Source organism: Berghia stephanieae, chromosome 7, assembly GCF_034508935.2.
Source record: "Berghia stephanieae isolate SIO BIC M18660-M18661 chromosome 7, UCSD_Bste_1.3, whole genome shotgun sequence".
In the NCBI taxonomy this organism is placed as follows: Eukaryota; Metazoa; Mollusca; class Gastropoda; order Nudibranchia; family Aeolidiidae; genus Berghia; species Berghia stephanieae.
Genome location: NC_088366.1, coordinates 18,915,680 through 18,931,725, shown reverse-complemented (window position 1 = coordinate 18,931,725; position 16,046 = coordinate 18,915,680). Strand labels below are relative to the sequence as shown.

Here is a 16,046-nt window from a genome sequence, read left to right as displayed (position 1 = left end):
ATATAAGGAGTTATTCCGCGATTAAAAAAACAATTTGATACATCCAAACCCTTGAAAGAATACCTTTATTCCACGCTCCATCGCCCAAAGGAAATACCCGACGAAACGTCACAGATGGATGCCAATTTGGTACTTTCAACGCCAATTTATAAAATGGTCATTAAACAAACAAAAAAAGAAGTCCGTCTAGATACGAAACATGGAAATGGGATAAGAAATTCAAGATTTTTATCCCTTTTACGGGCATTTAATAGAAAATGTGATGCCTTTAAAATGTTGGCATTTACATAAACCATTTCGAATTTTCCAGGCATTTGTTTGGCATTTGTTTTCTAAATTAATCTGGTATCGAACATCGTCTGGCTGTCTAGACATAATATCATGCAATACGTCGACTATTTTTTGCTGTGTCATGGTTTGCAATCTTCTTGCAATTTGTGATATTCTCGTTTTCGTAATGTGTTTTAGCGATGTATATTAATGAAGGCACAACGGAATTGATCTACTTATTAATTGTAAATGTGTTCAAGCCATGTGTGAGAAGAGATTGCTTTTACAGAATGGTGTGTTCCTTCAAATCAATTTGACGATCATATTATTGTAAATGGATAAACAAGGGCGATACTTTTACTAATCTCTCTCTCTCTCTCTCTCTCTCTCTCTCTCTCTCTCTCTCTCTCTCCTCTGTCTCTCTCCTCTCGTCTCTCTCTCTGTCTCTCTCTGTCTCTCTTCTCTCTCTCTCTCTCTTCTCGTTGTGTGTCTTCTCTCCTCTTCTCTCTCTCTCTCCTCCTCTCTCTCTCTCTCTCTCTCTCTCTCGCCCTGTGGCCGGGGGGGGGGGGGGGGGGGGGGAGGGAGAGGGGTCGCAAGCAGGAGATAGTTCAGCTGAAATTGGTTGTGAATTTTAATGGCTTTGAATGCATGGCAGTAGTAACTTCAATTCGCCATTTGTATTTTTCTACATCTGCTTGAATGACAATTTGACCCAAAATAAGAGAGAAAAAAAAATTGGATTTATATATAGTATTCGCTTGGCTATGAATCTCACAACATTGAATTGCCACCCAGGAGTATAACGGACCAACACACAAACTATGTGTAACCTTGAACTTTTATAGTCTGGATAATAGTTAAGTGAGAATTACTCATAAACGTGGATGGCAACAACCAAAAATAAAGACATGAGTGACGTCAACTTCATTCTATCTATATTCATGAGGACCAAAAGATTTTTTTATTGCCAGCCAGCTGTCTTTAACTCGATAATTTAAACGAATAAAATGTGCGCAAATATTCTGTAAACATTCAATAAAATTTATATATATATATATATATATATAGATATATATATATATATATATATATATATATATATAGACCAAATCTACTAGGCAGGTCATGCATTATTAATGTTATGCCCTTAGATGAAATACTCATAACGTGTACCAGCCAGATATCACGTATTAACCACAAACCTATGTGTATCTTCAAACGTATATAATCTGAATGTTTGAATTTAGTGAATACCCACCATTATAATATTAATATTAGCTGTTTAAAGTTCATGGTTACACAGAATTTTGTGTGTTGGTCCGTTATACTTCCGGGTGGCAATGTTTTGAGCTTCTTAGCCAAGCGTATATTATCGATAGTGTTTAATTATGATAAGATTATGCAAGCTATGTTGCTTGCTGGCTCAGTAATAATATGGTGTTTTGTCTCGTCATAAAAGTCAAGCAGTGTGAAGTGTGATAAGTGTCCGGATGGGTGACAGTGCTCATGGAAAATCCTGGTCCCAATATTGTGTCCAAGGGTAAGGCGCTTTGCACAACTACCTCGATCGACTTAGGCATGAATGAGTACCTGGCTATAAGCAGCGACAGGTAATATAAGAGACGTAAATATAAAAAAGGGACGCCTAACAGGCTACTGGTAGTGTATGAAGTGAAAAAATAGTTCCATTTTGCCTGGCGGAAAAATAAATAAAACAATTTGAAGCGCATTAAACAGGTTTAACAGCTGAAAATGTGCCATATAAATGTTCATATTGATTTTTATTTATGCTTAAAATGACCGTCATGTTGATGAGAGTGGATGTCGTTATATAAATTTCAAAAGACTATATAGACTTGCCTACCTTTAATGTCTATTGAACACTGTTCATCTTGTTCATCCTGCATTAACACCAAATTGACACTTTTAGGTCATACATTATAGTTGATGCATTTCTAATCATAATGAAACTGCCCTATTCTGGAAAAAAAATAATTTTTAGGGTGGCCTTCCGAAAGCTCCTTGTGCTAAGGGAAATAACCCAAATATTCCCTCAACTAACCTCAAGGAAAAAATAAAACCTAGTACCTTTAACTAACCCGAATAGGAAAAACATAAACCCTAGCACCTTAACTAAGACCTACAACTAACCCTAATAGAAAAAAATCCTCCGACCTCGAGCTAACTCTAATTTTAAAAAAAAACAACATAGGACCGCTTTGCACGACATTTCAATACTTCAAAACAGCAGAATGACGTCGGAGAACCAAAACAATGGTCATATTAGGAAATGTTCAACTATCACTAATCTATCAAGGTTTATTCTAGGGATTTTAAAATGCTACTATATATTGACAAATTGAATAAATAAACGCCTGACATAGATACAAGGAGAAAATACTAATCGAAAGAGATGCTAGATCGAGGATCTTTCGGAAGGCCTCCCTTTTTTTAAAAATAAATGGCAAGAAAACCTCTTCAAATATCGATCGGTCGAAATAACCCGAATTTTGTCAATGTCAAAAACTCTCAAAATCAGACTTCGTTGAAGTTTCAGGTTTGATAGCTTTTGACAAGATGAGTTTTTTTTTTTTTTAAATCGATTGATATTTACAAGTTTTCTGACCTAAAATGTTTGAAACCTGTTTTTTTTCTTTCTTTATAGTTGTACGGCTGGCTCACAGACACGGCCACAAAATCAAAACTAAAGGAACTACGTAATCAACCGGAAACAATAAAACAATGAGAGAAATGCAATATACAGGCCCCACTTCAATGGCTGTTGGTAAATATGATAATATGATAGTTATTCACTTATTTGTTACTACCTTGATATTTTCAAAATAAGAATGGAGCTACTCATCTGATGGTTCTCGTCCTTTCGTGTTCAATGTTTGTTTAATTTGATGCAAAGCGAGGGTTCACATCGGAAACGCGAAACTTGTGAAGAATATAGGCATTAAGATTTGTTAATTGTGTGGCTTGTGGTATGACACCCGCTTTCGGATCGGAAGATCCTGGGTTCGAGCCTAGCTCGTCGCATAGTTGAGTCCTTGGAAAAGGCTCTTTCCTCATATTCTCTCACCGTATTCAGGTGTAAAATGAGTACTTGACCGTTAACAGCGTTGTCTCTGTCCGAAAAAATTCTAAAAACGCCTAACAGGCGTCATGTCCCATCCTACATGTCAAATGTTGCTGTTGGTCAGGGACCCCTGGTAAAACGATTTGAGCACGTTTAGTGGATATTACGCTATATAAAAGCTCAATTATTATTTTTATCCGACGTGTACGATTATATGTCCGTCGTTTTTGTTCTTTTTTTTTCTTTTTTTTTTTATAGAATAATCTTATGGAATTTCATGTTTTAACGCATCATTTCTCACACGTTAAGTTTGTCTTTTTTAAAAAAATCTTAATTGTTTACATTACAAGAACTGAGATAAACGTCGAAACCAGATAAAAGACAGCGTTATTTTATTATTATTATTATTATTATTATTATTATTATTATTATTATTATTATTATTATATTATTATTATTATTATTATTATTATATTATTAGTGGTAGTAGTAGTAGTGTAGTAGTAGTAGTAGTAGTAGTAGTAGTAGTAGTAGTAGTAGTAGTAGTAGTAGTAGTAGTAGTAGTAGTTGTAGTAGTAGTAGTTGTTGTTGTAGTAGTGGTAAGAAGAAGAAGAAGTGGAAGAAGAAGAAGAAGAAGAAGAAGAAGAAGAAGAGGAGGAGGAGGAGGAGGAGGAGGAGGAGGAGGAGGAGGAGGAGGAGGAGGAGGAGGAGGAGGTAGGAGAACGAGGAGGAGAAGAAGAAGATGAAGAAGAAGACGAAGACGAAGGTCGAGGAGGAGGAGGAGGGGCTGGATAAAAGCGATGTTGAGAGGCGGTTCTTTGATCATCATCATAATATGGTTTCCCCATATGTACTCCCACAAGCGACGTAGTAGACGATGACTCCCACACTTAGACAGACCCACGGCCACGTAAGGGGATCACAATATCACGTTTGAATGTGTGACTAACCACCTACATAGGAGGAGGAGAAGAAGAAGAAGAAGAAGAAGAAGAAGAAGAAGAAGAAGAAGAAGAAGAAGAAGAAGAAGAAGAAGAAGAAGAAGAAGGTGAGGAGGAGGAGGAGGAGGTAGGAGAACGAGGAGGAGGAGGAGAAGAAGAAGAAGAAGAAGAAGAAGAAGAAGAAGAAGAAGAAGAAGAAGAAGAAGAAGAAGAAGAAGAAGAAGAAGAAGAAGAAGAAAGAGGAGGAGGAGGAGGAGGAGGAGGAGGAAGAGGAGGAGGAGCGGCTGGATAAAAGCGATGTTGAGAGGCGGTTCTACTGGACAGACCCACGGCCACATAAGGGGATCACAATATCAAGTTTGAATGTGTGACTAACCACCTACATATTTACTTAGTCATTCTACGCTGGCATTTCGGGGTCAGTGAATTAATAATATTGGTCAATTCATAATAATGTGGTCAGTTTACGCGTGCTTGTGACAATCCTAATATTTAATGACTGTGTAAATATTTGGCGACATGTTATCTCTTCACATGTATCTGACGTTTTGAATTTTTGCTATAGAGAGAATGACAATGACGTCACCCATTTCTTTGCAATTGGTTTTAGACCGCTATTTGGATGATGATGATGATGATTATTATTATTATTATTATTATTATTATTATTATTATTATTATTATTATTATTATTATTATTATTATTATTATTATTATTACGGATCACCATCACATAATATTATGGAAATCGGAGATCAAGTTTAGATTGAGTGACTAACTGCATTTGGATATTGATAGTATATGTTAGGTGAAATACACACCATTTCTACCCGCCACATCAATCATCCAAATGTACAAAATTATTTGTAAACTTAAATGTTTATAGTCTATCGAAGGAACGGAATTGACGTCACTCAGCTCTTTGTTATTGTTTCTAGTCAGCCATTTTTGTGAGCAGTGCTCACTAAATTGTATCAATCAGACCATAAACGTTTTAAGGTAATATATGTGTTGGTTCGTTATATCGGGTTGGCGGATGTAATGAGCTTTTTAACTAAGTACATATCATAAATCAAATAGTATCTACTGAGAAGTCGTCTACAATATTCTTCAATAGTCGTAACGTCAATTCCTTCCTAATGACGCATGGTAACTTAGTAACACTGGCTCTAAACTATTGGAACAATGGCGGACGCCCGTATGAAATATTTCTCCGGCGAGCATAAAGGGTATCCAGAGGAAAAACCCCCCATAAATTTGATCATGTTTTGACTTTTACACACTCTGATCACAAGGCATATGAAAAGTTCTAGCCAGAATGAAAAATAAAAAGTAATGCTTTTCTTTGTTTAGAACCAAGATGGCCGCCGTTGCCGGGCGGCGTGACATCAGACTATTGAATCGTATTAACCAGTAGATTCTTGGCCAATCAAAACACGGAATTTGTGACCCACCTCCACGCGTGCTCGGACAAACCTAGTTGTTTGTTTATCAATAACGCGAATGAAATCGACCTCTCTCTCCGGTCATTGCTTTTGATTTTATACCGCCAGATAGTTGACTGGTTATCACACAAATTTCTCAATCCTGTAATAAACATTTAGGTTTACTCATAGATTTTCTATTTCTATTTCAAACGATAGAACTCAAACCTATTTTGACTTTTATAGATAGTTCGAAGATGACGTCACTCAGGTCTTTGTTATTGTTTTTTGCCATCCGCGTTTAGGAGTAATGCTCACTGAACTGTATTAACCTGACTATAAACGTTCATGGATACACACAGTTTTGTGTGTTGGTCCGTTATACTTCCGGATGGCAATGTTATGAGCTTCTTAGCCAATCGCATACTATCTATACATTATGATCACATATTATAATGTTAAAAAGTTCTCGCCAGCATGAAGAATAAAAAGTACCGATTTTCTTTGTTTAGAACCAAGCTGCTGGTTGCTGGGCGGACGTGACATCAGACTATTGAATCCTACTCTTCGGGTGACAGCAAGTCTTAAGATGACTGCGTTCGAGTTAACTCACTCAACCCTAACACCGACTACATTCGTAGTTTAACCGGGTTACTTTTACCCCATGCCTATTTATTACATTTTTCTGAGACAAATTATAGGCATAGTATCAAAACTAATGTTTTTAGTGTTTACATGTTAATGGTAGTTGAATAAAACTATCTATGTACATGCTCATTTTTAATACGTTTCTTCCTACTTTGAAAAGTAGCAAAATCTCTAGGATTTAGTGAGTTAACCCAGTTCATGACACGGCGAAAAAACAAAACAAACAATAAACAGTTATATCTCCAAAATGAAATAAGAGACCACAATGTAAATGCTCATTTAAATAAATATATATTTTTATCACGAGCATGGCAGATAAGTCATGACGTCACACCTTCTCTTCTTCCGGTTCCGAACTCCTTGGACTTGTGAATGTAACCAGGACTAAAAATGAATATGTTGAATACTGAATCATAAGGTGGCATAACTATTTTAGTAGCAGGACGGAAAAGAGCGAGAATAAATTATATATATATATATATATATATATATATATATATATATATATATATATATATATTGACGACACGCTATATTTAGGCTAGACAATAAGATGTCATCACTCTAAAAACAGAATATCAATATCCAATTACACAAGGTCTGTATCCAGCACTCCGGAAAAATGGCGTTACACTTCCAATGAGATTGGAACCAGTTTGTTTTTGGTTTTTTGACTGATTGTATGTTCCTTATTGCCATGATCCTTACACTTTACCATACCTTATCTATTCTACCACACATCATTTTATAGATAGTTCGAAGTTGACGTCACTCTGGTCTTTGTTATTGTTTTTAGCAATCCGCGTTTATGAGTAATTCTCACTAAACTGTATTAACCAGACTATAAACGATCATGATTACACACAGTTTTGTGTGTGGACCAGTTATACTTCCGGATGGCAATGTGGTGAACTTCTTAGCCAAGCGCATATTATCTATACTATATTTACATTCTGTCGTCGTTATTAGACTTCCGTTTTTACTAATGAAAAAGGAGGGAGAAAACACTAATAAATACCAAAAAAAATTCTGAAAATGTGTGGCTATGTGGTCTTGTAGTATGACACTCGCTTTTCGATCGGAAGGACCTGGGTAGGAGCGTCGTGGGCGCATAGTTGAGTCCTTGGAAAAGGTTCTTTATTCACATTCTCTCACCGTATTCATGTGCAAATGGGGTACCTGGCCGTTAACAGCGTTATCTGTCGGGGAAAAAGTTGTATAATCAGCTAACAGGCGTAATATCTCGTTTTATTTGTTACGTGTTTCTGTTGTTCGGGGATCCTTTGTAAAGCGCTTTGAGCACGTTTAGTGAATATTTCACTAAAAGTTTTTGTTTCTTGTTTTATTTTACCATACGTTCCATAAATTTCCATCATGCCGTCGCCTGTTTGACGTCCGTTATTACAGATTAATACTTACGTTTCAAGTGTCCTCTTTAACAAAACCAGATAAATAATTTTTAAAATTGAAATTGAACAAATATTAAGCTTCAATTAATAACACAAGACAGAAGATTGTTAACAATTAGAGTTTCCGCTTTATCGAAAGAAAAGAAAATGATTAACAAATAAAATCGAATGTGAGGAAATGTTAAGCTTTCGTTAATCATATAAGACAGAAGATGATAGTTAACGTTCAGGGTCTTCTCTTTATCAAAACAAATGATTAACAAATAAAATCAAATGTGAGGAAATGTTAAGCTTTCATTAATCATATAAGACAGAAGATGATAGTTAACGTTCAGGTTCTTCTCGTTATCAAAACAAATGATTAACAAATAAAATCAAATGCGTATATGTGTCAGTGCATGACATAATCAGTCGGAATGTGAAAATGTTGGATTTGCATTTTCTGAAAGAATATGCTCCCCAGAGCATTTTAATCTTTATTTGAATTAAATCGGGTGATTTTTCATGAAGTTATTGTCAGATGTATGGGCAAGGTATCCAGCAACTTTTCTCAAATTTCATACTTTTTCAACTTGACTGCTGTAAAAAATATTTAGAAATGAGATTAAGTTTTGATATTTCCCACAAGATGTACAAAAAGTGTTGATTTAATCATTTATGACAAGAATTCATTTTTGATTTTAAAAAATTGACCTTCTAAATTGACCTTTTAACTAAACTTGGCATTATCTGAGTTCAAACCTTTTCACCATCCGACTGATTATGTGAATCACTAACGAAAGAGTGAAAATGGAAAGGCTTCACTGCTCTGTTTTGTCCCATACGAAACCTTTCCATTTTCACTCTTTCGTTAGTATTTTACGATCACCGGCTTAAGGCAGCCCTTACCGTTTTCTACTTGTCCATGTCAATCACTGTAACATATGTTAGCTTAATTTTTTTTAAAATTCAACTTTAGATACAGATGATTGTTAACATTTTATCAAGAGAAACAATTGATCAATCTCTTAACGATCCTCTGTCTTACGTCATTCATTGAAACATAAAATTCCCTCATAATGAATCACAGCATATTTCGACTCTTGTACACATGACAAAACTTACCCTCGAAAAATTCAACAGGTTTATATTTGCTCTCATCCTCATCCCAGTAACTCTTCCCGTCCTTTTTCAGTTGTGAGTATTTTGTTTCATTATTCCAAAGCAAGCCCATTTTCAGCATTTTGCTCCGAATAAGCATCCAAATTTCATATAAGAGTAACGATTAACACCACTTCCATTTTCAACAGTTGATTAAGAACTTTTTTGCTCTGAGCATTTGGAACATAGATGTTATCCGAAAATTCAACGATAATGTGAAATGTACAATGCAACCATTTTCATCAACTAAATAGGTACTCCTTTCCTTTTTTTCACCGTACTGTATTTTAAGTGTGAAATGCAATCTGTACTGTGAATCATTCTCAACACTTTGCCTGAAAAATGTATGTAAAATTTCTCGTCAAATATTCAAATAAATACTATACACATCCATTCAATGCTTGAAAGAATTTCCTCTAATCTTCAACACAGTCTTTACTAAATTAAACATTCTTCCCATTTTCAACATATTGCATGGAATGCTCAACAATTATTTTTATTTTAGTAACTATAATTTGATAGGCCATTTCGACGTGCGTTTATTTGCAGGTCTGATAACCCAATTCCGTGCGGGCTAATTTTTATATTGGAAATCTAAAAGCAAATAAATGACGCAAAATATTGTCCATTGCAACAATGTTAAACTTGGCCCATAAGTGGGTTTGGATGTCAGACCTGCATATGAATACACGTCGGTCCAGTCGATTCCAGCATTGTACAAAGGTTGACGCTATTGCATTGTTAATGAGTTGAAATCAGTTAAATAATTAATGTGCCTCATAGCCTCGAAACGGTTTTAAGTCAAAATGTACGAAACACTACAATATGAATTTAAAGTGGAGTATGATCAGAAATGTGACCCATCGTCTCAAGACGGTATTATGTCGGAATGTACGAGACACTACAATATGAATTTAAAGTGGAGTATGATTTGAAGTGTAACCTATCGTCTCGAGACGGTATTATGTCGGGGTGTAGTTGCTGGAATAAGAATTTATAGTTACAGATATAAAGCATGGGGTTATTTCTATTCGTTATAGTGGAGAATAACATCGCTAAAAAGACCTTACTCATTTGTAAAATGAGAACATGGCCATTTCCCGCGTTGTCTCTGTCGGTAAAAAAAAATTGTTATATCGCCTAATAGGCGTCATGTCCTGTCCTACATAGTAAGTGTTGCTGTTGACCAAGGACCCCTTTGAGCACGTTTGGTGGATACTGCGCTATATAAAAGCTCATGTTTTAAGACGTTGGGGGGTGATTAATGAGGCAAAACCTGTGAACAGTCACCTGAAAACGTTATTACGTCGGGACGAACTTGATGTTTGATATAACATGTTAAACTGAGCTTTTTTTTTGAGCTTTTTTTTATATAGTGCAATATCCACTAAACGTGTTCAAAGCGATTTACAAGGGGTCCCTGGCCAACAGCAACACTTAACATGTAGAACGGGACATGACGCCTGTAAGGCGATATTACACAATTTTTTCGGACAGAGACACTGTTGTTAATGGCCAGGTTCTCATTTTACACATGAGTACGGGGAGAGAATGTGAGTAAAGAGCCTTTTCCAAGGATTCAACTATGCGCCAAGCGAGGCTCGAACCCAGGACCTTCCCATCCATTAGACCACATAGCAGCACTTAAACTTAAGATTTGAATGGGCACGATCTATATTACATTTCCATGAGCTCGAGGTCATTGGTCACATTGCAAAGTGTGCTCAAAATGACCAACATAGTGAATAGTGTTCACAATTTGAGAAATAGCCAACGCTACAATTGGTCATTCTGCTCAGCCATGACTCATGGGTATGTTTACAACTTTCATAAACAAAGCAGCGTGTTTAGATACATTGAGAAATATCCAATCGTTGTACAGCAACAAATCATGTGATCGATGACTAGATTGGACGAAAACATGGATATAGATCGTTCCCGTTATAGGGAATGAGATTAGCGAAGAGTATTCCCTTGATTGGACGTCACCTTACAGAGAGAATGTCAATTTGGTTTTGAAGTGTCTCAAGCCGCTTTCACCGGAAGCGAGGACGAGAGACGCATGCACACAACCAACATGACGTTCTCTCTCTAATAACTTTTCCACCGGTGACGTCACAGATTATGGGTGACGTCCAATCAAGGGACGCTACTCTTCCGCTAATCTCATTCCTTATAGTCCGTTCCACAACCCGTGCGCACGCGTTGATGTGGATATTTCACAACCTTCTGATGGATTGGCTCGAACATTTGTATTGTTAGTGACATTACGCCGATTATTTTGCATCGGTTACAATAGGGAATGAGATTAGCGGAAGAGTAGCGTCCCTTGATTGGACGCCACCGGTCGAGAAGTTATTTGTAAACAAACCAACTAGATACAAGCCAAGCGCTCCAAATGCAAAATTTATTATTCATATTTCTGTACAAAAATGCATAATGTTGATTATGATATGCATTTTTGTACAGAAATATGAATAATATTTTTTTTTTAATTTGGAGCGCTGGCTTGTAGTTGGTTTGTTTACAAATAACTTCTCGACCGGTGACGTCTAATCAAGTGACGATACTCTTCCGCTAATCTCAATCCCTATAGATAGTTCGAAGATGACGTCACTCGGGTCTTTGTCATTGTTTTTTGCCATCCGCGTTTATGAGTAATGCTCATTGAACTGTATTAATCTGACTATAAACTTTCATGAATACACACAGTTTTGTGTATTGGTCCGTTATACTTCCGGATGGCAATGTTATGAGCTTCTTAGCCAAGCGCATACTATCTATACCATACTTTAGGATTTTCCTCTTTGCGATATATAAAAAAAAACAAAGGGTCAGGGATGAGTGAACATTTTGATGTTTTTCAATACAATATTATACACAATGAATTCTGTTGTGAAAACGATCACTGAACTCGCCCCCAGGCTTGACTAGGGATTTACATTTCACGAGATTTGTGTGCACTACTCACTAACATTGACACCCTGCGTTCAAAATGACTCACTTTGTACACACTTGACATAAACAATTGTTACAATTTAATAGTTGAAAGCCAGAGGCGTAGCTTCTTGTTGGGATTTCCGTATTCATAAAAAAATGATAAAAATATGGATTGAACATGCACATTTGTCACAAAGAGGAAAAGTTACAAGTATTTAAATTTCTCCAGGGAGGCAAGCGCGGAATTCTTTTTTTATGGGATGATGCTCACAAACAGGAACTCAGAGGGGAGAGGTCAAATTAATATTTTTTAAATGTCATTTATTATTCATCTTTTTATTTGAAAACTGCGGTTCCGTTGAAAGGTTAGACTGTACTTTCATGAAATATAGTGTTGAAGAAGTTTTCATTTGGTGATATTTCACATTCATTAATACATTCTGGGCACGCCTCCCCCCCCCCCCCCCCCCCCCCCCCCCCCTTCCAGCGAACATATTTCAAGAGTGGCAAAAAGTAGTCTTGTCCTACATTTATGAGTTGGCCGGGCGTTGTCTTTGTGAAAAGCAATTTCTTCTTATCCTATCGGAGATGGGCGTAAAAATTCGAGGATCCCCCTGTTTTTTGTTTTGTTTTTTGTTTGTTTGTTTGTTTTTGTTTGTTTTTTTTTTTTTTTTTTGTTTTTTGTTTTTTTTTTTTTTGGGTGGAGGGGTGTTTTTTTTTGGGTTTTTTTTTTCTTTGTTTTTTTTTGTTTTTTTGTTTTTTTTCTACAACGATGTCTTTGTCCGAAACAATTATAAGCACCTAACGGGCGTCTTGTGTCGTCCATTGTATTATATGGCCGTTGTCCACCAGGGAAGCGATAAAGTATAAACGCTGTGAAGTCCTAGATAAATGTGATCTATTATTAAACTATTTCAAACAACCCAAAATTATTTGCTAAGCTACGCCACTGAATGCAACTTTGGTATGATTATTTCCCCACGGGAAGAGAAACAACACACCATTACTGTAAACATTTTAAAGTTTGAGTCATATTTTATTGTTAACGATTAAAAGATCAAAGGATTTCGACATTGTGGGAAAATTGTTGGGTCAATCGCTATCGGTATTCACAATTCGTAGCGTCACTTAAAATAATATCTCTAAGCCCGCATGCAAAAAAAAATCACGGCATCACATTTCGTAATTTTGGAATAATTGCGATATTCCGTGTGCACGTGAGTTGGGACGGACTATAGATAGAATGAAGTTGACGTCAGATATGTCTTTGCCATCCGCGTTTATGAGTACTTCTCAATAAACTGTCTGAACCAGACTGTAAAAGTTCATGGTTACACATAGTTTCGTGTGTTCGTTGGTTATATTCCCGGATTGCAATGTTTTGAGCTTCTAAGCCAAGCGCATACTATCTGTAGATAGTATGCGCTTGGCTAAGAAGCTCATAACATTGCCATCCGGAAGTATAACGGACCAACACACAAAACTGTGTGTAACCTTAAACGTTTATAATCTGATTAATACAGTTTAGTGAGAATTATTCATATTATGCGGATGGCAAAAAACAATAACAAAGGCCTGAGTGACACCAACTTCGATCTATCGATACAGGTCTGACATCCGAACCCACTTATGGGCCAAGTTTAACATTATTGTAATGGACAATATTTTGCGTCAATTTTTGACATTTCCATTACAACAATGAGCCCATGAGGAATTTGGTTATCAGGCCTACAAATATGTATGTGGACGTCGATTTAATCTCAATTTTGTTCACCTTTCTATCTCTAGTCCTTTCGTATAGATAGTATGCAGATGACGTCACTCAGGCCTTTGTTATTGTTTTTGCCATCCGCGTTTGTGAGTTGTTCTCACTAAACTGTATTAACCAGACTATAAAAGTTCATGGTTACACAGAGTTTGTGTGTTGGTCCGTTATACTTCCGGATGGCAATGTTGTGAACTCCTTGGCCAAGCGCATTCTGTCTATAAAAGTTATAAGATTGTGCACAATGAGTATTAAGGTTTATATTAATGATATCTTCCTCTGCACATAATGGGGGTGATCTCTATTACATTTCCATGTGCTCGAGGTCATTGGTCACATTGCACATTGTGTTCAAAATGACACACATAGTGAAAAGTGTTCACAGCTTTTAAATTATCTAACATCACGATTGGTCATTTTGTTCAGGTTGACAGCGTGAGTATGTTTACAAGTTTTATAAACAAAGCAGTGTGTTTACATTCATTTGTTAAGAAAAATCCAATCGTTAGACATCGACGCGTCATGTGATTAATGACTAGATTCGACGAAAACATGAATATAGATAGTATGCAGATGACGTCACTCAGGCCTTTGTTATTGTTTTTTGACATCCGCGTTTGTGAGTTGTTCTCACTAAACTGTATTAACCAGACTATAAAAGTTCATGGTTACACAGAGTTTGTGTGTTGGTCCGTTATACTTCCGGATGGCAATGTTGTGAACTCCTTGGCCAAGCGCATTCTATCTATAGACGTAGCCATCGTTTTTTTTTTATAGCCTGATACTGAAATCCAAAAGGACTGGCAGTTTGATGTTATTAATTGGTTTTTGCACCGTCTAGTGAGTTGTTGTTAGTAGAGCTCATGAAAACAAGTTATTTCATTGGCTGAACTAGTGAATACAACTCACGATTTGTTTTCTTTTGTGGCAAAAAACTGGCATTTTGACGTCATTTTTTGGTCAGTATCAGCGTAGCCATCGTTATGTTATAGATAGAATGCGCTTGGCCAAGGAGTTCACAACATTGCCATCCGGAAGTATAACGGACCAACACACAAAACTCTGTGTAACCATGAACTTTTATAGTCTGGTTAATACAGTTTAGTGAGAACAACTCACAAACGCGGATGGCAAAAAACAATAACAAAGGCCTGTGTGACGTCACCTTCGTTCTGTCTATAGCTTGATACTGAAATCCAAAAGGATTGGCATTTTGACGTCATTATTTGGTTTTTCCACCGCCTTGTGAGTTGTCGTTAGTATAGCTCATGGAAACAAGTTATTTCATTTGTTGAACTATTGAATACAACTCACGATTTGTTTTCTTTTGTGGCAAAAGACTGGCATTTTTACGTCATTTTTTGGTCAGTATCAGGCCATAACTTTACGAAGGCCACGATATAGATCGCTCCCATTGAGCGCGGGCATTACAAGAAAGGATAGAAGTACTGAACTGTTACAACAGTTGAACCAAAACTAGTTCAGTTTTGCATGCTCGCTGAACATCTCCTTGTTGTAATAATAGAAATATGATAAATATGCATGGACATTTATAGATCGCATTTCCACGAATTTACCATGTTCAAACCGCTTGACAATTATTCATTCATTCCCCCAGTGGGATATGAGGAACATATTTCTATTTCATACAGTAGCAGTCGCCTTTAGGCGTCCTTTTCTTACTAACAAGCGTACAATATCCGTCACTGGTTATAGATAGTTCGAAGATGACGTCACTCAGGTCTTTGTTATTGTTTTTTGCCATCCGCGTTTATGAGTTATGCTCACTGAACTGTATTAACCCGACTCTAAACGTTCATGGATACACACCGTTTTGTGTGTTGGTCCGATATACTTCTGGATGGCAATGTTATGAGCTTCTTAGCCAAGCGCATACTATCTATAGATAGAATGTGCTTGGCCAAGGAGTTCACAACATTGCCATCCGGAAGTATAACGGAACAACACACAAACTCTGTGTAACCATGAACTTTTATAGTCTGGTTAATACAGTTTAGTGAGAACAACTCACAAACGCGGATGGCAAAAACAAAAACAAAGGCCTGAGTGACGTCATCTTCGAACTATCTATAGATAGTATGCGCTTGACTAAGAAGCTCATAACATTGCCATCCGGAAGTATAACGGACCAACACACAGAACCCGGTGTAACCATGAACTATTATAGTCTGGTTAATACAGTTTAGTGAGAATTACTCATAGACGCGGATGGCAAAAAACAATAACAAAGACCCGAGTGACGTCAACTTCATTCTATCTTTTGCCAGATGCTCATTTAAAAGTGGGTTAATGTGGGTTACGTGCCTTGCCGTAGGACAAAACGCCGGGACTATAATTTTCCACATATTATATTATCAAATACACCATTTCGATATGAAACCAGATTGACTTGTGAGTAACATATGA

General features: G+C 36.7%; 1 protein-coding gene across 3 annotated transcripts in view; it reads right to left on the bottom strand.

The window, feature by feature from the left end:
• Nucleotides 1-16,046, bottom strand: part of LOC144976839 (transmembrane protein 163a-like) — a 78,315-nt gene that overhangs the window by 17,517 nt on the left and 44,752 nt on the right. The window contains exon 2 of one of the 3 annotated variants that reach the window (XM_078921343.1): nt 8,879-9,249. The exons of the other annotated variants lie outside the window; for them this stretch is intronic. Coding sequence (XP_078777469.1) covers nt 8,879-9,014 — 136 coding nt within the window. The 5' untranslated portion in view covers nt 9,015-9,249. The remainder of the gene's footprint in view (nt 1-8,878; nt 9,250-16,046) is intronic. 3 annotated transcript variants of the gene reach the window in all.